This window comes from Rhincodon typus, chromosome 31 (genome assembly GCF_021869965.1).
Source record: "Rhincodon typus isolate 14 chromosome 31, sRhiTyp1.1, whole genome shotgun sequence".
In the NCBI taxonomy this organism is placed as follows: domain Eukaryota; kingdom Metazoa; phylum Chordata; class Chondrichthyes; order Orectolobiformes; family Rhincodontidae; genus Rhincodon; species Rhincodon typus.
The window spans coordinates 13,327,241-13,352,392 of NC_063362.1; the positions used below are offsets into that span (position 1 = coordinate 13,327,241).

At 39.6% G+C, this 25,152-nt stretch overlaps 1 protein-coding gene across 4 annotated transcripts in view; it reads left to right on the forward strand.

Moving 5' to 3' along the window:
• prkcz (protein kinase C, zeta) overlaps nt 1–25,152 on the forward strand; it is a 400,034-nt gene that overhangs the window by 290,699 nt on the left and 84,183 nt on the right. For all 4 annotated transcript variants that reach the window (XM_048615094.1, XM_048615093.1, XM_048615092.1 and 1 more), the window contains one exon: nt 7,862–7,951. In XM_048615094.1, the coding sequence (XP_048471051.1) occupies nt 7,862–7,951 (90 nt within the window). The remainder of the gene's footprint in view (nt 1–7,861; nt 7,952–25,152) is intronic.

The window sequence follows — 25,152 nt, forward strand, 5'->3', positions numbered from 1 at the left end:
TCATAGAATCCCTACAGTGTGGAAGCAGGCCCTTCGGCCCAACAAATCCACACCGACTCTCAGAACATCCCACCCAGACCCATCCCCCTTTAAGCCCCCTAATCTAGGCATCCCTTGAACACTACGGGCAACTTAGCATGGCCAATCCACCTAACCTGCACATCTTTGGACTGTTTGAGGAAACCGGAGCACCCAGAGGAAACCCACGCAGACACGGAGAGAATGTGCAAACTCCACACAGACAGTCGCCCAAGGATGGAATCGAACCTGGGTCCCTGGCGCTGTGAGGCAGCAGTGCTAACCACTGAGCACCATAAAACATAATACAACGTACCCCACCCCACCTCCCCAAAGATAAAACCCTAAACCAAGCAGATGTCCACGGTTATGTACAGACACGTTATCAATTCAATGAGTATACAAACAGTTGATATAACGTTTATAAGATTAACATTTCAAGCTTCACTGTAACACTTTGCAGGTTTGATAACTCATCCTGATCTGGTAATCATATTCTTGTTTGGAGAGGCATACATACAATGACAACCTTTTCGTGTTGCTGGTTGCTGTCAGTCAACATCACTGCACAATCGTCATCATCAGAGTGTCCTTCGATACTCTCTTTTCATGCATGATTGGTGTGCCATACGTTGATCTAAGCTGGATTCTGTTCCTTTGCAATGTAGCACTATGACCAGTACTGACTTGCTATGATCTGGGCTGGTTGCATTTTTCAGAGATATGTAAAATTTGTTTCTAGCTTGGACTTTCTGCCCACTGCACAATTTTGGTAGTTCTGTACCTGCTTGCTCGCCATGTATGTATCCTTTATCACTGTCTCTGAAGAAGAATGCCCTGCATCTCAGAATGGTTGGACAGTTGGTTGTTGGGCAAGGTTGCCCACTGTTGCCTTCAGAGCATGACTTGTGCAGAGAACAATAATCCCTCTCTATCTTTGTTACATGAAAATGCAGCAATGTAATGCAACACTCTTGCTGTGTTATTCAACACTTGATGACCATTAATTTGACAGTACCTACCACAGATTCTGCTAGACCGTTTGAACGTGGATAGTGAGTTCGCAATATGATATGTCATTCTCACTAAATATACATACCTCAAAACTGTTTGCCAGAGCTTTGCATTCTGTTTTCAAACATTATCTGATCCAACGCATTGAACAAACTGAAAATAGTATTTATCATGTCAATGATATATTTGTACTTGTGTTGTAAAGTCATGGAACAGTGGCAAATTTACAGAAGGAACCTGTCACAAGATTTAGCTCTTTGTGAATAGGCCTGTTGTTATTTTCATCCAAGGGGTGAATTGAATATTATGTAAATGTTTATGGCATTGATACATTTGGTGTGCCTCACGTGTGTTCATGAACCTTTGAATATCCGGATTCATCCTTGGCCAGTTCAGAGATGTTCAACATCCATCTATCCTTGATGTAACATGGAGATGATAGCTTGGCGAAATGCTTTAGGTATAGGACTTACTTGCCCTTGAAAATGACTTGATATTAGATACCAAGTTTGTCTCTTTGGTCAAAACGAACAAATATTCTTGAGTACAGGTCTAATACTGTCAGACCATCAATGACAATGATGTCTTCGCAACTCCTTTAATTGTGCAACTGTTCATGCTGTCTCTGGCCAAAGCATAACAGATCACCCTTGAGATGTCTTCAGTTTTGTAGTTGAGGGCATCAATGTGCAGATCAAGAGTAATGTTATCTTTGCATGGGCTGGATAATCTGCACAGCATTTTAGACATAATCAACTGGTACCTGGCTTCTATCCCACTTGAAATAGATACTGCAAAAAGGGTGGCGCACCCAGGAACGGTTTGTGGTGTATTACCTCCAATAGCTTATGATTTGTTTCAACAGTAAATTTATTACCAAATAATTGTGTGAGAAACAACATGATGCTGAATACAAGGGCAAATGCCTCATGCTGTATATTGGAATAATTGACTTGTGTATATAACAGAAATTGCAAGCCAATGGCAATGCATTTTTCATATTGCAAAAGTCACGCTCCTAGGTGACCTCTTGCCACATATAGGGAACATGCCTTCTCAAGTAACTCTCTCAGCAGAAATAGCTTGTCTGTGAAATTGAGAATATATAGTGAGAGGAAATTTAAAAATAGAATAGAATCTCTGCAGTGTGGAAACAGGCCCTTCGGCCCAACAAGTCCACACTGACCCTCTGAGCATCTCACTCAGACCCATTCCCCTAATCTACACGTCCCTGAATTCAATGGGCAATTTAGCATGACCAATCTATCTAGACTGCACATCTTTGGACTGTGGGAGGAAACCGGAGCACCTGGAGAAAACCCACGCAGACGCGGGGAGAATGTGCAAACTCCACACAGACGGTCGCCCAAGGGTGGAATCGAACCCAGCTATGAGGCAGCAGTTCTAACCACTGAGCCACCGTGCCAACGTTACAGATTCAGTTTATACTAGACTGCCGTCGTTTTTTTTTTTTTTTTGACAACTTTGACTTTCCAGGGTTAAAATGGACTCTATGGACATGGTAAATGGAGCCAGAAAGGTTTATCTGGCTGATGTTGACTTGGCACTTGTGTTGTTAAATACTAATCCTGTGTTTGCGCTGCCGACATCAGTAGGTGAAGGTTGTGGTTATGGTCTGCCTTATCTTAACAATGATACTATCCAGATAGTAGGAACTGCCGATGCTGGAGAATCTGAGACAACAGGTATAGAGCTGGATGAACGCAGCAGGCCAAGCAGCATCAGACGAGCCGGAAAGCTGACGTTTCGGGTCTACACCCTTCTTCAGAAATTTCTGAAGAAAGGTCTAGACCCGAAACATCAGCTTTCCTGTTCCTCTGACGCTGCTTGGCCTGCTGTGTTCATCCAGCCCTACACCTTGTTGTCAATGATGCTCTCCAACCAGATTTAGAATAGGGAAAATGTAGCTATTAATGTGCATTTAAATATAAATCTTAGATCAGTAATCTCACTTCAAAACCAACACCAACTTAAGTGCCTTTTTTTTAGTCAAGTTTCTTTTTTACTGTATGACAAAGAAAATCAAAAATCCAAATCTTCGATTATTTTTGCATCTGGTAATGAATTCCTGCTGCTGTGCGATCTCATACAGATTTTACACAGCTGTCCACAATAATTTTCTCCTTGAATATGATTTAACAGTTTTAATATATCGTATATGTAGATTTTTCAGTAAAACCTTCTGCACTTTCCATCTAGAAAATAAATGTGCCAGTAAAAACCATGTGAAAAATCCTGTTTTTAAAAAGAATATTTCCACTAGTTTTAGCAGTCTTCACTGTTCTGTCCACTAATTCAGATGAGATATTATGGGATAATTTAACTTTTGTTTTAGTTGGATCAGTTGTTCTTTGTTGCCAATAGCAGCTGTCAAACTGGAAGACCCCTGTACAGAGAACCTGACACCTGCTCCTGGGATTGTGCCATTCTGCAATTTGCTACAACACAGAGCAATTGTGTTGGTCAGGTCTGAGCTGGTCTACAATATATCATTACCCCTAAGAGTTTTGAGACTTGAATAGTGATTCATTCTTCCCTTTTACACATTACCCAGTTTGGATTATGGTTACATTGCTGCACCAAAATTGTAAGCAGGACTTAAGCATGCCAGTTATTCAGAACAACATCCTGTGGTTTAAGAAATACTGTGGTTACTACGCAATCTTTGTTACTGCTGTCACTTGGCTAAAACCTCTGAACATGTTTATATAGTTAGTGAAAAAATCTACTCTGTCAAATTTGAATGTTTAAAAAGGTCCAATTTTTAAAAGAAAGTTCAAAAAGATTATCAACAAATGAAGAAATAACCAGAATTGAAATGTTTACAGCTACATTAGTTACCAAATCAGAAGAAGCATTAGATTTACATTTTGATTATCTCCGCTATTAGCATTAGAATTATAATACTAAATTTAAAGATCTAATTGGTATGATTCTATGCTTAGTCCTCACTTGCATACAAGATGTTGGAATTCTCAACATATGAGCCACAGCTGTTTTAAAAGTATTATTTCAGGAGAGACATTACAGTTCACACTGGCACAATATGGGCGGCATGGCGGTATAGTAATTAGCACTGCTGCCTCACAGACCCCAGGACCCGGGTTCAATTCCAGCCTAGGGCATCTGTCTGTATACAGTTTGCATGTTCTCCCTGTGTCTGTGTGGGTTTCGTCTTGGTGCTCCGGTTTCCTCCCACAGTCCAAAAATGTGCAGGTGAGGTGGATTGGCCACGCTAAATTGCCCCATAGTGTCCAGGGATATGCAGGCTAGGTGGATTAGCCATGGTAAATGTAGGGTTACGACAGTAGGGTGGCAGGGTGCCATCTGGATGGGATGCTTTTACGAGGAACTCACTGGGCCAAAGGGTCACTATTTGCACTGTAGAGATTCTATTCTCTGCGTCTGCTATCTTAACTCAGAAGACATTGACACTTGGATATCCTAGCGTTTACAGTAAAGTTTAGGTACAAGGAATTCCATAGTCCCTGTTGGCAGCATGTCTTATCTGTATCCCTGTTTTTGCTTTATAGTTTTCCTTTATCCCTCCTTAGCCATTCATCTCTTCTGATTAAATCAGCAGCCAGACCCCTGAAAATTAAATATTAATTGTTTTCTTTCTCTTTTCCCTCAGATAGTGTGTTTGAGTCCAAGATTCTGTATATTTCCAACAAGCCCCAGTAAATACCTCCCATTTGATTTGTGACAGCTAAATAAATTTTAAGTGGCAGTTCCACAGTTCAGGTATAGTGATAAAAACTATTGAAAAAGATTGCATTTCTAAACCAAAAACACCTTAGAACTATTGAAAAATTACGTAAGAAAGATGCCATAAACAGCTGCAACAGCTTCTGTTTTTTCGTACAGTTCTTACTTAGGACACCAGTTAACTAGTTCTTCAATTTGCATTTTAAAAATGTTCCGCTATCTTAAAGTCAGTTTGAAAACAGAATTTAAGCAACGATAAGGGAATTGTTAATTAAATTTTTAAATCTTAATTTTTTTCTGGTACGCAACTTGTCTTCAGCTCAGGCAATTAAAATGTAGTACAAAACTTTATGGATATGATGGAAAGTATTCGCAGAGGAATCAAGTCTGCTTTTACAGAGTCATAGAGTCATAGTCATACAGCATGGAAATGGACCCTTCAGTCCAACCTATCCATGCCAATCGTTTCCCAAACTAAACTGGTCCCACCTGCTTGTGTTTGGCCCAGATTTCTCTAAAGCTTTTCTATTCATGTACCTATCCAAATGTATTTTAAGTGCTTAAAGTGTACCTGCATTTATTACTTCCTCTGGCAGTTCATTCTACACGAGCCAATCTCTGTGTGAAAAGGTTGCCTCCAGTCCCTTTTTAAATCTTGCGTCTGTCACGTGAAAAATATGCCCCCTAGTTTTAAAATCACCCAGCTTAGGGAACAGACCTCTGCTATTCACCTTATATATGCCCCTCGTGATTTTATAAACCTCTATAAGGTCATCCTCAATCTCCTATGTTCCAGTGAAAATAGTCCCAGCCTATCTGGCCTATCCTGCTAGACATTTCCAAACATCATCTACTCTTTGTGTGTAGAACTGCTTTCTAACATCTCTCCGAAATGATTTGCCACTAATTTGTAGACTATGCACCCTAGTTCTAGAATCACCAACTAGTGGAAATATTTATTATTATCTACCCTGTCTTTGAAGACTTCAATCAGATCACCCCTTAAACATCTAAATTCTAAAGAAAACAGGCCTAATTTGCGTAATCTTTCTTCATAACTTAACCCTTGAAGTCCAAGTATTATTCTTGTAAATATATGTTGTGCTCTCTCCAAGACCAGTATATCCTTCCTAAGGTGTGGTGCCCAGATCTGCTCACAGGATTCCAAATGGGGTCTAACTAAGGTTTTGTACAACTGCAGCATAAATTTCTGCATCCTTGTACTCCAGTCCTCTAGATAATAAAGACCAGCAGTCTGTTAGCTTTCTTGATTATTTCCTGCACATAATCTTTAAAATGTCACAAACATGCATCTGAACCCCCGAGTCTCTTTGGACACCCATTTTCCTTAACTCCATATCATTTAGGAAATGCCATAATCAATCCTTTCTTGGTCCAAAATAGATAAACTCACACTTGCTTACATTGAACTCCATGTGCTACATTTTTGTCCATTCACTTAAACTATCAATATCCCTTTGTAATTTTATGCTATCATATACACTTTCTATAATGCTGCCTAATTTTATGCCGTCAGCAAATTTGAATAAATTCAATGCCATTATCCAAGTCATTAATAATGTCACATTCAATTCTGCAGAAAAGAAAACCATTCAGCCCTAATGCCAATTGGAACACTGCTCTAATTTTAGGATCTTCAATACATTTTTACTCTCCAGTCCTTTTATTTTATCAGTTTATATTGATACTGTTGGAAATAATTGACTGGATATAATGTACCCTCAATTTAGAAGTTGTGGATTAGAAACCGAAGTCACTGATTTGTATTCAAAAATCCTCCCTTTTTGGACCAATTTAAAGCTTCCTCTCTTGGGGAAACTTGTTCATCTTGTGATAATGCTGCCAAAAAATATATAGTTTCAGCATAATGGGTGTTTGTTAATAGTTGGAAAATAGCAAAGATGCCAACTTGCACATGGTGTTCAGTTTCACTTAGAAACTGAAGTCCATGAGACAGTCTATTCCTTTCCCCTGCATACTGTTGATTGGAAGTCAGATCAGACCAGAATGCCATTTGAAACAAAACTTCAAGGAACACTATGGAATCCTGCATATTATGCATGGCAAATCACTCCCAAACTCAGATAAAATATTACCTCAGGTGTCTTTCATGCCAAGAGTACTTCTGAGACACGTCATTTGTGGTTCCCACCCATTACATTGTAGATGTCACGTGCAATGTTTTTGCTGTTGCGGTTGCTCTTTTGCCCTGCTATAGATTAATACAATCCTCCACTTGTAAGTGCACAGGTGGAGGGAAATAGAAAATTCAGTAGTTGTATTTTATTGAAAATTGACGGTGGAAGTGGACCAACACATCTCAATTGAGCCTTGTCAATTTCCATAGTGAACTGTAATTGTGCTTTTGAACAGCATTTTTCCTGCTTCGTTCATTGATAAATGGGAACTTGTCAACAATAGTAATGGATAAGCTGTTCTATTTTTAATCCTTTTAGTGCATTTATTATGCAACGATACTCTAGTTTTGTGATATGTTAAACCGTACCAGGACTGTTTCAACTTTTTAATGGGTCACTACAATAAATAGTCTTGTCAATTGAGCAGTGAGCGCTTGAGTAGATTCAGTATTCTGGTTGCTCGTTGTAACTTGTGCTTTTTTTTAAAACAAGTTATTAAAAGTTTAGTAAAATACATTTCAAAGGCAATGAATCTGGGGTGGCTTAACTCAAAGGTCAAATATGTTTGAAATATTTAAGTAAATATTCTACCACCCAGATTAAGAATTAGAGCAATACGTTTACTTGAAAATGAAAACTTCCTTTAATGAGAATCTGACATAATTTGGTTAATTAGAGGAACATTGATATACCTTGACATTACACACTATAGGATCTACAGGATTAAGATAGCTCGTGTGAAGAATGAAGGTGTATGCGATAGTGAACATCTTGCACAAAATGTTATTAAATTCAGAATCAGTGTTTCAGCTGTCCAAACTTTAATTTAGAACTATGTTTCCTGGAAACACTTATGACTTTGCAATAGAAATTTGACGTATTCATCTAATAATCATTGAGCAGACCTCATTTTTCATATTACTTGTTTAAACTGTTCACAGGACCCTAAAGAACGACTTGGGTGTAATTCGCAGACAGGATTTGCTGACATCCAGGCTCACACCTTTTTCCGTAGCATAGACTGGGAACTGGTAAGTAATATGTCTCTGAAAAGCTGTCAATCACTTGCTATCCTTGGTGGGCAGATGGATGTGCAGTGCAAAGTTCTACTTTGACATAATGACGAAGTGGATGTCCTATGGTGATGGAACTGGTGCTGTCGTTTGATTCAAAACAGAAAAAAAAATTATTCTGGAATTGGCTTGTATAAGAATAGTTATATTTTGGTCATAATTAGAATGATAAGAATCATATACTGCTCACATTAGTGTGCAACTGGACTACCAGTTGTAATGTATGCTTGACCTTGGGAAGCTATGTTTGATGTTTAGAACTGTGGTGAAAGGTGTGTTGTGCATAATATTATAATTATTGGAAGTTGTGATTTAAACCAAAAGCAGAGGAATTCTATTCAGTTTGTTGAAGGGTATTTAAAAGGACAAAGTGTCATTCTGGAACAGTGACCTTAAATACATCATTGATAGGAAAGAATGTGATTGCAGTCAAGTTGGGAGAACTGCTGTAATGTTGATGGGTAAGATGTTCAGAAGAAACAAAAGAATAATGCATTTCAGTGGAGCTACTCACCTCAGCAGAAGTGTTTTCTCATCTGTGGCGTTCCCAAGCTGAGAGATCTTCTATAGAAGTCTTTAAGTTGTTAGAGAAAGTCTGGGACCCCTGAATTGTGAAAAGTTCATGCCTACAGACTCCGAAAGGAATCTTAAAATTGTCTCTGCAGTCTACAGAAAAGAAATTAGAAGGAGTCAGTTAAGTAAAAATTTCAAGAGTTGAGATAGATGTATAACTTCTCTGGGCATGAGTATTTGTAATGGATAGTGTTAGAGAGCCATTTGAAACTGTATTTTTGTTATGATTTTTCTAAGCTGTTTTCTATCTATTTGTTTCTATTTTTATTTAATAATTTTATGTTCTGTGAATATGTTCCAGTGACTAACCACCACATGACTTCAGAAAATCATTAAATATATGATCTATCAAACCAGGCTTCATTCTGAGATTTGACTTGTCCAGTAGTAACATCAGCTGGGATCATAACAAGATAAGGACTGGAATTTTGGAAACTGAAAGAACAGTGGATACTTTAAATCAGAAACAAAAACAGAAATTGGTAGAAAAGGTCTGTGGAAGGAAATCATAGTTAACGTATTGGGCCCCGTGACCCTTCCTCAGAACAGTTTTTTTCCAGCAATTTCTGTTTTTTGTACTGTATTTTGGGATGTTAACCAATAAAACTTGTTTTTGGACTTGTGAATACAAGTTTTAGACACCTCAAAGAGTAATCCTTCTAAATAGATTTATTATTGAATAAACTCTTTGTGTTGAATTCAGTATTGAACATTTCTTACCAAAAAAGTCATTCTGACTCCACAAAAGCATTTAGTTATTTTTAAAGTTATTTTTTTCTGGTAGGTTAACTTTGAGAAGAATGGGCAACCTTTTTAGTAAATGGAGTTTGCACATTCTGCAATCCTCAGTTAGTTTTTCACATGTTGAGGCAGCCATGTCAATGTAAGACCATTTTATGAAGCAAGCAGTCAGAAGTGTCAGATGGTTCCTATGAAGACACTTTGTTTATATTGAGAAAGTAGTTAACAGTTACGGGGCTATTTTAAAGTGCAGTCAAACCTCAATCAAATGTTATGTAAATGTGATCTAAAGTTGTTTAGAAGTCTCTCAATTGATCTGTCAAGCCAACAGCCACCTTTTGATTATTGGACAGGAGTGTGTGGGAACTACATTGACACCTTTCAGATGAGGTGTGTTTTAGAATGTGCATTTAAATATAGAGTATGTGATTTCTGATTTTTTTTTGTCTTTTCTGCTAATATAAACACCAAAGTTTGGCATACTGCTTATGTTGTAATAAAGGTAACATTTGGAGCAAATACTGCGGGAAGAAACTGGAACACCCAGAGGAAACCCACACAGACATGGGGAAATTGTGCAAACTCCATGCAGACGGTCACCAGAGAGCGAAATCAAACCCAGGACCCCGATGCTGTGAGGCAGCAATGCTAACCACTGAGCCACTGCGCCGCCCCCTACATTAGCTTGAGTTTCTGGATTAATAGTCTGGTGACTTGATGCCTGTATCATAGCCGAACAATGGAGCATCTCTGTTTCTGCCTGGCTTCGAACCATGATAACCACTACACAGGGGCACTGGCTCGTTGATCTAGGGGTATGATTTTGCTTTGGGGGATGTGCATTGGCAGACATATGAGCGGTCTCAGGTTCAAATCCCACACGATCCCTAATTGATTAAAAACTGGTGTCCAATGAAGATATCTGTTGTGGATATTTATTGTTATACTCATATGAGGATAAATGTATGTGATTGTCTTCAACCAACAATTTGCTGATAAGAGTTTAAAGATGTCAAGACTTGCGACTACAGCGAGTAATTTGTTAGTTATGTAATAATTTGGTAATTTTTTTGGCCTTTGTGAGTTAAAGTGATTCCCCTACCTTTTCCATACCATCCCCGATGAAATTGATAATTCCATCCAAATAACATTTTTGTTTTTTTCAAAAGAAAGAAAAAGCCTAAATACAAAGACACATGTCAAGCTTTAAAAGAGATGCAGGGAAGATCAGATAAATAGAAGTGTAATGATTGGACAATGCTAAGCTTCAGTTTTAAATTTTAGATTACATAAGAAAGAGGAAGACGAAGTTGAGAAATTGCATAGTTTTGAGATACTAGAAACAAATCTGAAAACAGACTACAGTGCAAAAAGTAAATGTTATGGGTGGAAAATGAGAAATGCATAAGTAATCTTTTTGGAATTCAATAAGATACAACAACAATTCAGAAGAGCACCAGTTTCTGAATATTTTGATGACGAGTAAGGTTGCAACTTGTTAAGTATCTGGACAACAGCTGATAGACAATGAAAACTTTCAATGTTAAACTGCAAGGAGTTCACTTTTGGTTTAAAAATTGGCTTTTTTGACATACTTTTGAATTTTCATGAATTTATTCTGAGAAACAGTATTTTCGTCTTGATTCTTATGAATAACTTTGTTTATACTGTAACATAAATTCTCAGTAGGTTGCCTTGATTGCTGGCTTGTATATAGGCATGTTATCCATGTCTCTGCATTCTGGCTCCCTACATCTCCACCTTCAGGAGATGATCTGTATAAACCATGCCATGCCAATAAATAGATTGCCAGTGTACAAGCCATCTGAGTATAATTTATGTCTGCTTTGTGGTGCAATACTTCTAACTTCATGTTGATGAGAAAACCTCCTTTCATGAGTGTTTGTTCAGGCTGAGATACTTTTGGAAAGTTGAACTTAGTCTGGTCATATTGCAATCGGAAGTTGCTTCTCGCTGATGCTGAGTCATAGAGTCATAGAGTCATAGAGCTCGGAAACAGACCCTTCTGCCTAACTTGGCCCCACTGACCACACATCCCAATCTAGCCTAGTCCCATTTGCTAGCATTTGGCTCATACCCATCTAAACCCTTAATATTCATATACCCATCCAGATGCTTTGTAAATGTTGTAATTGTACCCATATCCACCACTTCCTTTGGCACCACGTTCCATATATGCACCACCCTCTGTCTGAAAAAGTTACCTCTTAAGTCCTTTTTAAATCTTTCCCTTTTCACCTGAAACCATGCGCTCTAGTTTTTGACTGCCCCACCCTACGAAAAAGACCTTTGCTATTCACCCTATCCATGCACCTCATGATTTTATATATCTCTAGAAGGTGACCCCTCAGCCTCCGACACTCCAGAATTTCTTTCTGATATCCAATTGGTTGTGTAAGTAAGGTACTGAATATCCCAATCTGTCTCAATGTCACGTGAAGAACCCTAATGGTTAGTCTATTAGCATTTTGCCAGCACTTAGATAATTTATTTTCTATTGGTCTGTTCAAAATTCCACATTTCGATTTGTTGACACTGTAAATCGTCCTAGAGTTACAATTAAACCTACTAAAAGTGTGTTCACTTGTCACAATACTTCATAAATATAAAATGAGTAGCTAAATGTAGAGTATGAGCATGTAAAATATGTAATCAACCTGTAGTTCTTGAAGTTTTTATAAATGAAAAATTGTGCACTGTGTTACACTAACTGCAGAAAACAATCACTCATGCTGTGTTCCTTGAAGATTCACCGAATCCCAGAAACTTACAATACAGATGGAGACCATTCAATCTGTGCCAGGACATTGCAACTGTTTAGCCCCACATCCCCGCCTTTTGTCCCTAATCATGCAGCATCCTTTTCTCTGATATCTATCAAACTCCCTTTTAAAATTATTCATGGACTCAGTTTTCACTACCTTTTCAGATGGAATGCATCAAATCTCAACAACTAAGTGAAAAAATATACATCACATCTCCCCTCTAGATCTTTAGCCAATGACCTACTGGATAGAGGGATTTTTGTTTAAACCTCCTATGTGAAAACCTCTGTCTCCCCTTAATCTTCTCTTCCAAGTTTCAACTTTTCAAATCATTTGAATTGTATGCCACTGTGATCTGCAAGAGAACAAAATTCTTTTGTGTGTTGTGGAAACTGTGTGATTGATGAGGATGCTGTGTGGCTGAACAGTTTGCATTATGTGCAATCTGTGAGATGTGGGTGAGGGGCTTGGAACAATGTGAAGTACATGTGGGTGAGGTGAAGTTAGCAAATATAAGGTATAAACCTTAATCGATTGTTGGTTGCTGAGTGGTGGGTATGTGGTGAACTGAGTGCTCACTGAGGCTACTGATGCAGTTTGTAGAATTTGTCATTTGACGATGCATTCACTAACATGACCACTTATTTGAAGTCATTGAACTTCTTGTGGCTTGGGACTTGTTTCTTGGCATTGTCCTTCATGGCTGACTGCTCCTACAATCTTGTGAACATGTGTTTGGAGGGCTATGCCAATACTGAACATTTCCCTTCTCTATTTCCTACACCAAGATAACCCCTGGCATGGAGTGGTTTTGTTATGTGGAGTGGTTGATTAGGGTGGGTCTGTACTCATTGGTGAAGATTATTAGATCAACCATGCTCTCATTAAGTGACAGAGCAGACTTGATGGGCTGAACGGCTTACTTCTGCTCCTATGTCTGTGGTTTAAGACTTCTATAAAGCATTGGAGCTTGGGTTCTGCTTTGTAGAACAATTCTTCACTCTTTATAGGTCAAATTCTCTTCATCCCTGGGTTCCACCACCTGCTGCAGCCACATGCATTTGTGCTTTAGATCAGCCATATTCTAAGGAGATACGGAGATCATGGAAATGAGTAGGCCATACAAAGTTGACATGCTGCCTACACTGCAATTAATGGGTGGAGAGGTTGATCACACATGGTGAACCTTCTGCCTGTTTTTGGGGGCTGCAAGTCTACATGACCTGGAAAAGTTGGGACTTCATTTGACCTCTTTCACTGTGGGCCTTAAACTAATGCTGTAGATTTGTCCTGCAACAGCAGTTTTTAGCTTCCATTGGGAACATCTGTGGAGTGAATTTGATTGCAGATAGGAGAACAGGTAATGAAATCTTTCAGTTTTAATTGCCAACATGAGGATTAGAAAAAGGAAACACAAGCTCTGAGAGTTTTTCAAAGTTGCCTTGAAGTCCCTTTTGATCTAGACAGATCTATCACTTTATTCTGTAAAAATAGTCTTAGGTTAGTATTAACATGGCTCTATACTTAGTTGTAACATGGCTCTATACTAAAATTTAAAGATGCCGAGAAGCACGCTCATATAGACGAAAGTTGACATAAAGTAATCTCAAAAAGAGTCAATTTATAATTGTCAATCAAACTCTAAAATTGAAGGCAACCCATTGTGATTAATGAATTATTATGAAATCAATCGGGCACCAATAATCCAGTAATGGATGAGTTTTATGTCAAAACAGTGAAGTAGCAAATAGTCAGACTCTGACTTGGAAAGGAACTCGCGGATGGTGGTTTTCTCATGTGATTGTTGCCCTTGTCTTTCTAGTTTCTGGTAAAGATTGCAGGTTTTGGAGCTGTTGTCAAAAATGCCTTGGACAGTGGCTCCTTCGCGTGTTGTAGACAGTAGACATTGAAACTACAATGTATTGGTGGTGAAGTACATAGTTAAGGTTGTGGTGAAGAGATTACCAGAGGGGTAAGGAGTACTAATCAAACAGATTGGATGTTGTCAAGCTTGATGAATATTGTTGGATTTGTACTCATCCAGACAAATTAAGAGTACTTTTTATCTCACTCCTGTCTTGTGCCTTGTAGATGTTGGAAAGGTTCTGTGAGGGTTGGGGGGGTGGGGTTAGCATGTGAATGACACATCACAGAATTCCCAATCAAGGCCCTGTTCTTGTGACAGGCTGATATGTGGCTGGTCCATTACCACACATTCTGTGACCTCCTCATTTTCTATTCTTTACCAATACAAGTCACTTGCACATGTCCACTGTGAAGAAAATGGCTGCAGGGGAGGTGATGGCTTAGTGATATTATTGTTGGACTGTTAATCCAGAGATCCAAGTAATGTTCTGGGGACCCACTAAGGCAGATGGTGGAATTTGAATTCAATACAAAACTGGGAATAAGAGTCTAGTTATGACCACACGTCTATTTTTGATTGTTGGAAAAACCTATCTGGTTCATTAACGTGCTTTAGGGAAGGAAACTGCTATCCTTACCTGGTCTGGCCTACATTTGACTCCAGACCCACAGCAATGTGGTTGGCTTTTAACTGCCCTCTGGATGATTGCGGATGGGCAATAAATGCTGATCTAGCCAGCAATGCCCCCGTACCATGAATGAATCATAAAAAAAACTTCTCCGCTTGTTGTGGCCTTTACCTGTGCAACAGAATTTTTGGGATTGGGAGGTTTGGATGGAGAAACAGAACTATGTCAGTTTTTTGTCAATTGTTACCTCCCAGGATGTTGTTTGTGGGAAATTCAACCATGGTAATATCATTGATAACCAGGTGTAGAGCTGGATGAACACGGCAGGCCGAGCAGGAAGGCTGACGTTTCAGGCCTAGACCCTTCTTCAGAAACTGAAGAAGGGTCTAGGCCCGAAACATCAGCCTTCCTGCTCCTCTGATGCTGCTTGGCCTGCTGTGTTCATCCAGCTCTACACCTTGTTATCTCAGATTCTCCAGCATCTGCAGTTCCTACTATCTCATGGTAATATCATTGACTGTCAGGGGAAGGTGATTAAACACTCTCTTGTTGGAGTTTCTCATTGCCTGGCTCTTGCGCAATGTGTTTGATACTTGCCTCTTACGGACTAAGCCTGGATTTTGTCTTTTGTACACTGAATTGACTTTCATTATTTGAGGAGTTGAAAATGGAACTGAATTGCACAAAATCATCAGCTGAATTTATGACAAAAACAGGCGAAGTTGTTTAAGCTGAGGGTCCTGCCTCATGTTCCCTTCAGTGGAATTGACTGTCTTGGTTCTCTGAATGAATAGTTTGAACTTGAACTTTCAGCTACTAGACTTCAAATGTCACAACTATACCTCGTGTTTAACAACTGAATCTTTGTTGTGCCTCCATCACAGTGATTTTGTTTCACTGTACCATCTTCAAACTGGTCATCATTCAGTTGTAAATTTGCACTGCTTTTAGTGGCATACTTCCGCTGCTGACTTTTTTTATTCCACAGATGATTAATAAAACTGGATTGAAAAAGATTTATTTTGATATTCCTTAGGAATTTTAATGCTTGTGATGAAGTAGACTAATGTTCGTTCTGTTAGTATTGTACCCATCCTTGCACTGCTGCTGGATTGAAGTGGAATTATTTTTATGGTACCCAAAGGTACTTCTATTTTTATTATATTTATCATAATCATTAGTGTGATATAAATTGTTCCAATTATGCTTCACAAAGGAGAAAATTATCAATTGAACATTTAAGAGGATCCTGCCATTCAGAAGATCAAACATAGATAATGAAATTTATTTTATTCTATTATGCCCCTCCAAGATTCAGAGCCAAACATTTTGTGAAATGCTCATTTATCATTGTTTATCAACCCATGTCATTTGCAGATTTTTGGCAAGAAATCTGTTCCAGTGATCTAACCTGGGTCCAATTTTGCCTTCTTGTAGCCCGCAGTAGTAAAGCTACAGTCGTGAGTTTGGGGTTGGGAGGCTGCAGTGGAGTAAGTTTTAATATTGCAAAATATTCCATTTCTTGACAACACTTCAAATAGTTTTTCAGCTTTCAGAGGCTTGTGATTAGCATTGTGTGCTCCCCATTGTACCCCAGTCTTCTTTCTTTGGAACTGCAATATTTGAGGCTATGCAGATGTTATACCTGTTGAAACACTGCTCAGACCTTTAATCGTCTCTGACACTCTTTGAATTTGCTAAACTAAATATACTGTTGAGTCTTTCTAATTTACCTGTGTGTAAGTTATGAATTGGATTGTAGGTGTAAATCCTGAGTTGGTTTTTTTAAAACTAATTTTGTTGTTTTAAAGAAACAAATTACAAAATGATATATTTAATGTAATACCAATTATTAATCCGTTTAGTAGAATAGTTGTGTTGTCCTTTTATAATTGATTTGTAAATTCCTGCTTTTGTAGACAATGCACAGCTCGAAGTGTGAGATGTTTTAACAATCAACATCACTTTGTGTTAAAGCTTTGAAGGTACAGGTAGCTTGGTACAACACATCAAAGTTCAATTCTGCATAGGTGTTTACATAAACCATGATTTCTCTCCAAGGTCGCTTAGCGTGTGATGTTTACCTTTCCCCCTTTGGTTCATTTTTTTTCCTGATTTAGCATTTAATTTCTACATTAGATATGGTTCCATAACTACAAATAAATAGTATTCTTAAAAATATGCGAGGAAATTGTAAACAACTTCATTGAATTGAAAATATTAGAAGTCTTTTCGTGCCTCTGAAAATCTGGAATATCACAGACATATCCAGTCAATGCTCCAGGCAATAATTTGCTTGTTTGAGCCTCCTTTTAATCAAGGATTTGACTTCTCCCTGGCCTAGTAGTGATCCAGCAGTATTTGCTACCAACCTCAGAGAAAGTTATCTACACAAATTAGGAGCAGGAGTAGCCCACTGCCATTGTGCAACTATGCTGATTCTCTATTTCGTGTCATACTTCCACTCTCTTCCTCATACCCCTTGACACTTTAACCTCTAGAGATCTATTTCTTTTATAAATATATTCAGTAACTTGGCCTTCACAGACTTCTGTGGTAGAGTATTCCACAGGTGTGTCCAAATGGCCTACCAGGTTTCCTGATACTCCAAGCTTCTGTTATGGACCCCTGCATCCAGTCTTTCCATCTCTTCAGAATTTTATATGTTTCAATTATATCCTGTCTCATTCTTCTAAACTCCAGTCAACACAGGCCCAATTTGATCCAGTCTGTCCATATCAACAAACCTGACATCCCAGGAATCAGTCAAACAAACCAGCCATTTCTTTAGACTGATTTTCTCCTTTCCAGCTGGCAGCTTAAATTTGATGCCATGTCTTGGATTACAGCAGCATTGTTGTCACCAAATGGGCAAGCAACCAATCACATTGAAGTACTTACAGAGGAAACCACAGAGCAAAATAAGTGATTATGATTAAGGTGGAAATTAAAACAATGTTTTTTTAAAAAATAAATTGTGGATTTTTTTATATTCTAATGTAAAAAGTTGATATTCTGTGACTATAAAATTGTCTAAGATCCACTGAATTTTGAACAGTAATTATAAATATCAGTACAGTATACAACAGTCTGCTGTTATGAACCTAGCAACACCATTCAGCAAGGGGTTTTACACTCAGACTAATAGAGTAAGATTGGAAGCTCATGTTAGTTAATAAAATTTCCCATTGGTTACAGACTGGAGTGCCACAATGTCACATCCTCTGGAGGAACATGGAAACACTGATATCAACCTATGGGTTTCCACGTTATTCTGTACATGAGCAGACTTCAGAAGTTGTCTGTTGCAATGAAATAACAGTGACAAATGGTGTTATGCTAATTCAGAATCTAGGCTGTTGTGTCATAGTTTCCATGTGATTAATTGCCTTTATTATTAACACTTCAGCAAAAAAGCTCAAAGATTTATGTCCCATGCATTGGTCATTCCACCTCCCCAATTCCTCAGTCATCTTTTTCCCAGTGTTAAGCTGCTCAATATGAGCAGTATAGTTGGGAAAAGTAAAAATCCAAAGGAAAGTAGGAAGGGGAGACTGTAGAAAGGACAGCGAGAAGAAGTGAAGGAAAATAAAAAGCACAGAAACTATTATAGATTTTATAGAAAGCCAAAAAAAAGAAAATCCAAATGAGCCACATGAATACTTAAGATGTTAAGATACGAGATGTTTAACTGAAGAACTTTTCCTTCATAAAATTTGTAGCTTTTCTGTTGTTGTAAGTGACCATGTGCTTGGAAATCGTTGGAATGGCAAACAATTGAGCACCTTCAAATTGGTAAATTTGCTGCAGCTAATTGATTCAGTCCCTGCCACTGAATATTTTCCCCTAAGGTTTTGAATGGCTGAGATGAGGGGTATTTGAAAAGAATCTTCCACTGTCAATACTGCATTTGATGCTGAGATCAAGACATTTCTGTGAAGTGCATTACAGCAGTGATTACACTTCAAAAGTAATTCATCAGCTATAAAGCACTTTGGTGTGTTCTGAGGGCCCAAAAACGCAATGTAACTACAAGTCTTTATTTCTTTACTACTGACTGAGAAACACTTTAACAGCATTGAAACAATGTTTGGACATTTCACAATATAAAGTTAACTTTATCACATAAAGTACAGCTCTCATGGCAGTAACATCAGACACCGATAGCGGAATTAGTCATGATGCTTTCTTTTGTGTTACAGAAGTGTGTCGGGATGTTCCTGTCCATTCATTTAAGTCTTCAGAGGTGCCTTCAGCTTGCGGAATCTTGAATCTATGTATGGCACAGATAAATACTTGCCCCAAAGCCTCTAGGTCAGAATCATTCTGAGATAATTGGGCTAAAACATACCATTTCAGCAAATGAAGTTTGTGAACAAGTTTGTTGTCCTTGCACAGCAAAGCAAGTGGAAATTAAAGGAACAAACTCTTTGGTACAAAGGCACTCACTGCACCAAATTTTGTCATGATGCCCAACTTGACTATCTGGCATAGTCATCCCATTTGATCTTCAAGAGCCAGCATATTGTTTCTAACCACTTGGAAGAAATGATAATCAGAATAATAGTTTGTGAAATGGGATTGCTCTCATCCATGCTGACCTAATATCCAGTGTAATGATACTGGGTAGTGTTCTTGATGTCATCACACTAGAAAGGAATAATATCATGAGCAAGCAGCTCTACCAATGGCAGCCCACCCAACAGATTCAAATTGTTAATGAAACATAGTTGGGCTCAGACTATAATAAAACATGCTGAAAGCAATTATATGGTCTGAGTGCGGGAAAAACAGGAATTGTTTTTTTCACTGGTTGTTTGTCAGGATAGGTTTCAGGCTCCAATTGGTTGTTTGACTTTACAGTACAACCTGCTGGGAGATGCATGAGCTCCCCTTAATGAGAGGTTTAAATTCAGTCATCTGTTGGGCCTAAAAGTAATCTGCACGTTAGTGCCACATCTGCACTGCAGCCGGTATGCTTGGAGCTAAGGGAGATAATGATCTTAGTTCTGCAGTGAGAAAGAAAATGAGAAATGAGGGAGCAAGTCACATGATTTGACTGGGGTCCCCAACTTGCACAAAGAACAAAGAAAATTACAGCACAGGAACAGGCCCTTCGGCCCTCCAAGCCAGTGCCGATCTAGATCCTCTATCTAAACCTGTCGCCTATTTTCCAAGGATCTGTATCCCTCTGCTCCCTCCCATTCATGTATCTGTCTAGATACATCTTAAATGACGCTATCGTGCCTGCCTCTACGACCTCCGCTGGCAACGCGTTCCAGGCACCCACCACCCTCTGCGTAAAGAACTTTCCACACATATCTCCCTTAAACTTTTCACCTCTCACCTTGAAATCATGACCCCTAGTAATTGAGTCCCCCACTCGGGGGGGGAAAAAGCTTCTTGCTATCCACCCTGTCTATACCTCTCATGATTTTGTAGACCTCAATCAGGTTCCCCCTTAACCTCCATCTTTCTAATGTAAATAATCCTAATCTACTCAATCTCTCTTCATAGCTAGCGCCCTCCATACCAGGCAACATCCTGGTGAACCTCCTCTGCACCCTCTCCAAAGCATCCACACCCTTTTGGTAATGTGGTGACCAGAACTGTACGCAGTATTCCAAATGTGGTTGAACGAAAGTCCTACGCAACTGTAACATGACCTGCCAACTCTTGTACTCAATACCCCGTCCGATGAATGAAAGCATGCTGTATGCCTTGTTGACCACTCTATCGACCTGTGTTGCCACCTTCAAGGTACAATGGACCTGAACACCCAGATCTCTCTGTGTATCAATTTTCCCCAGGGCTCTTCCATTTACCGTATAGTTCGCTCTTGAATTGGATCTTCCAAAATGCATCACCTCGCATTTGCCTGGATTGAACTCCATCTGCCATTTCTCCGCTCAACTCTCCAATCTATCTGTATTCTGCTGCATTCTCCGACAGTCCCCTTCACTCTCTGCTACTCCACCAGTCTTAGTGTCATCTGCAAACTTGCTAATCAGACCATCTATACCTTCCTCCAGATCATTTATGTATATCACAAACAACAGTGGTCCCAACATGGATCCCTGTGGAACACCACTGGTCACAGTTCTCCATTTTGAGAAACTCCCTTCCACTACAACTTGCCCAGCTAGTTCTCTATCCATCTAGCTAGTACACCCTGGACCCCATGCGACTTCACTTTCTCCATCAGCCTACCATGGGGAACCTTATCAAACGCCTGACTGAAGTCCATGTATATGACATCCACAGCCCTTCCCTCATCTATCAATTTTGTCACTTCCTCAAAGAATTCTATCAAGTTGGTAAGACATGACCTTCCCTGCACAAAACCATGCTGCCTATCACTAATAAGCCCATTTTCTTCCAAATGTAAATAGATCTATCCCTCAGTATCTTCTCCAGCAGCTTCCCCACCACTGACGTCAGGCTCGCCGGTCTGTAATTACCCAGATTATCCTTGCTACCCTTCTTAAACAAGGGGACAACATTAGCAATTCTCCAGTCCTCTGGGACCTCACCCGTGCTCAAGGATGCTGCAAAGGTATCTGTTAAGGCCCCAGCTATTTCCTCTCTCGCTTCCCTCAGTAACCTGGGATAGATCCCATCCGGACCTGGCGACTTGTCCACCCTAATGCCTTTTAGAATACCCAACACTTTCCCCCGCTCCTTATGCTGACTTGACCTAGAGTAATCAAACATATATCCCTAACCTCAACATCCATCATGTCCCTCTCCTCAGTGAATACCGACGCAAAGTACTCATTAAGAATCTCACTCATTTTCTCTGATTCCTCGCATAACTTCCCTCCTTTGTCCTTGAGTGGGCCAACCCTTTCTCTAGTTACCCTCTTGCTCCTTACGTATGAATAAAAGGCTTTGGGATTTTCCTTAACCCTGTTTGCTAAAGATATTTCATGACCCCTTTTAGCCCCCTTAATTCCTTGTTTCAGATTGGTCCTACTTTCCCGATATTCTTCCAAAGCTTCGTCTGTTTTCAGTCACCTAGACCTTATGTATGCTTCCTTTTTCCTCTTTGCTAGTCTCACAATTTCACCTGTCGTCCATGGTTCCCTAATCTTGTCCTTTCTATCCCTCATTTTCAAAGGGACATGTCTGTCCTGCACTCTAATCAACCTCTCTTTAAAAGCCTCCCACATATCAAATGTGGATTTACCCTCAAACAGCTGCTTCCAATCCACATTCCCCAGCTCCTGCCGAATTTTGCTATAGTTGGCCTTCCCCCAATTTAGCACTCTTCCTTTAGGACCACTCTCGTCTTTGTCCATGAGTATTCTAAAACTTACGGAATTGTGATCGCTATTCCCAAAGTAATCCCCTACTGAAACTTCAACCACCTGGCCAGGCTCATTCCCCAACACCTGGTCCAGTATGGCCCCTTCCCGAGTTGGACTATTTACATACTGCTCGAGAAAACCCTCCTGGATGCTCCTTACAAATTCTGCTCCATCTAAACCCCTAACACTAAGTGAATCCCAGTCAATGTTGGGAAAATTAAAATCTCCATCACTACCACCCTGTTGCTCCTACATCTTCCCATAATCTGTCTACATATTTGTACCTCTATCTCACGCTTGCTGTTGGGAGGCCTGTAGTACAGCACCAACATTGTTACCGCACCCTTCCTATTTCTGAACTCTGCCCATATTGCCTCACTGCTCGAGTCCTCCATAGTGCCCTCCTTCAGCACAGCTGCGATATCCTCTTTGACCAGTAATGCAACTCCTCCACCCCTTTTACCTCCCTCTCTATCCCGCCTGAAGCATCTGTATCCTGGGATACTTAGTTGCCAATCTTGCCCTTCCCTCAATCCAGTTGAAAAAGTTTCTCAGGCACAGGATGCTGCAGCCATAGAGGCGAGACAGAGGCCTTATCCACCTTAGTACGTGTCAAGGGTCAGAATGGCATAGCTTTAGATCCAAAACAGTGATGGAGAATATTCAGCCTGTCGTAATCCACCATGACCTCTATCTTTGCAACATTTAGACTGGAGAGATTGCCACCCACTGTGTAGGATATTATCCAATGTCAGTGGACCCAAAAGTGATTGTTGCAGCAGCCAATCTGGAGGGTTTGGGACAACAGGTTTTCCACTGGTGCAGACAATGATTGAGGGCACACAAAGATCCAGCAGAGAAGCCCTACGGATTTATAAACAGAAATGGTAGTGCTCTGAATTTGCAATTTACATGTGACCATCAACAAAGATTTATGCAGGTCCATGCCAGATATCTGGGCAACAATCCCAACTCCTATGTTTTGAGGAACTCAGGTGGCAGATGCATTTTCTGAATGACAGCTAATGAAATACTTCTGAAGTGTCGTCACCATTTGTAATCTAGATAATGTGGCAGTCAATCTTCCATTATTGCATTATATAAATGACCAGATAATTTTGTGAGATGTTGATTGAGAGATAAAAATTGCCCATGACACCAGTGATTTCAAACCTACTCTTCTCTGAAATAATTTCACAGGATTTTTTTCACCCACCCGAGGAGGTTGATGAATGCCTGGTTTAAGTCTTAGGTTCAAGAGACAGTACCTCCACCGGTCTAGTAACCCCTCAGTACTGCACAGTGAGAGTCCAATCATGATTTTTGTGCTGACGGCAAGAAGCAGAATAGGAATCCAGAATGTTCTGACTGAGGTCAGTGTGTTACCAACTGAGCCACTGTTGACAATCAAAGTAGAATTTAATAAGAGAATGCAGTTTTTTTTTTCAGTAAAAGTCCTCGTTCTCCAACGGTCTGTGATGATATTTGTTGTTAGTCCAATTGATGTCTAGCCATTCATGTTATGGTTCCATTTTCAAAAACAGTTACATATTTGATTATGGGCCTTTGAAATCCTTCTGTCCTTATTAAGAGAGTCATTGGACCGTATAACAATGAAGAGGCCCTTTAGCCCATCAAATCTGTCCTGCCAAAAATACACTGCTACCTGTACAAGTCCCACATTCTGTCACTAGGCCCATATCCTTGAATGTATGACACTTCAAGTGCTCATCCAAGTACTTTTTATGGTTGTGAGGTTTTCTGCCTCAGCTTCCTTTCCAAACAGTGTATTCTAGACCCCCACCACCTTTTGGGTGAAAAATGTTTTCCTCAAACCCCCTTTAAACCTCCTGCCTTTCACTTGAAAATTATGTCCCCTTAATATTGAACCTTCAACTAAGGGGAACAGCTGCTTTCTATTCACTATGTCCATGTCCCTCATAATCTTGTATATCTCATTCAGGTCCCTCCTCGAACTTCTCTGCTTCAAAGAAAACAACCTGAGCTTATGCAGCTTCACTTCATAGCTGAAATGCTCTATCTTAGGCAACATCCTGGTCCTCTGCACCCCCTCCAGTTCAATCACATCCAATAATGCTGTGACCAGAATGCACACAGTGCTATGTTGTTGACATCAACACATTTCATCTTTGAATTCTTTAGAATCTTTAGAATCCCTATGGTGTGGAAACAGGCCACACCTACCATACCATCCAGACCCATACCATATCCTTGTAAATCTGCATTTCCCGTGGCTAATGCACCTAACCTACACATCCCTGAACACTGTGGGCAATTTAGCACGGCCAATCCACCTAATTTGCACTGTGGGAAGAAACTGCAGCACCTGGCGGAAACCCACACAGACACAGGAGAATGTGCAAACTCCACATGGACAGTCACCTGAGGATGGAATTGAACCCAAGTCCCGAGCACTGAGACGGCAGTGCTAACCACTGAGCCACAATTCCAAAAGTGCGAGAGAAGAATTATGTCAGAATATATGAAACTTTTTTTTTCCCTGTAGGAATTAGAAAAAAGGTTTATCAGAATACTAAAACAACTGAAGCACTAACAAGGAGAGGTTAGAAAAGCAATGACTATTTTCCTTGGAACAGAGAAAGTTAAGAGGTAACCCAATGAAGAGCTTCAATTTGATGACAGACTTTGATAAAGTAGGTCGCAAAAAGCTATTCCCTTTAACAGACGAGTCAATAACCAGAGGTATTTGTTTTAACATCTTTTGCTAAAAATCTAGAGGTGAATGTTTTTTATTGAGTTAACATGATCTGAAACTTTACCTGAAAAGGTGACGAAAGCAGATTCTATAAAGAATTTTGAAAGGAAGTTGGAGAAGTTTCAATGAAGCACATATAGGTGGACAAAAGATGGTGATGTGAGACTAAATGATTGCAGGTTCAATGCGTCAGCATTGGTATGACAGGCTGAATAATCTGTTAGAACTACATGATTTGGCTACTCCTTCTTGACTACTGAAGCTGAAGTCTTGGTTCACTAGACTATAGAATCTGGCACCTTACACCCCATTAAGTATGGCCATATATCTGTCCAGGATCTGCATTATGGTTGAAAGCTGTCAGGATGTGGCTGGGAACAGGTGGTGAGTTTAAGCACTTTATATCCATGACATCTTTGTTTCTTTTTGCATGACTATGCTTATTTACGCTTGTCATAATCCAAGGATTATTTTATTTCTGCAGGTCACCTCTCTTTTCTTCACAGTATCACTTTAT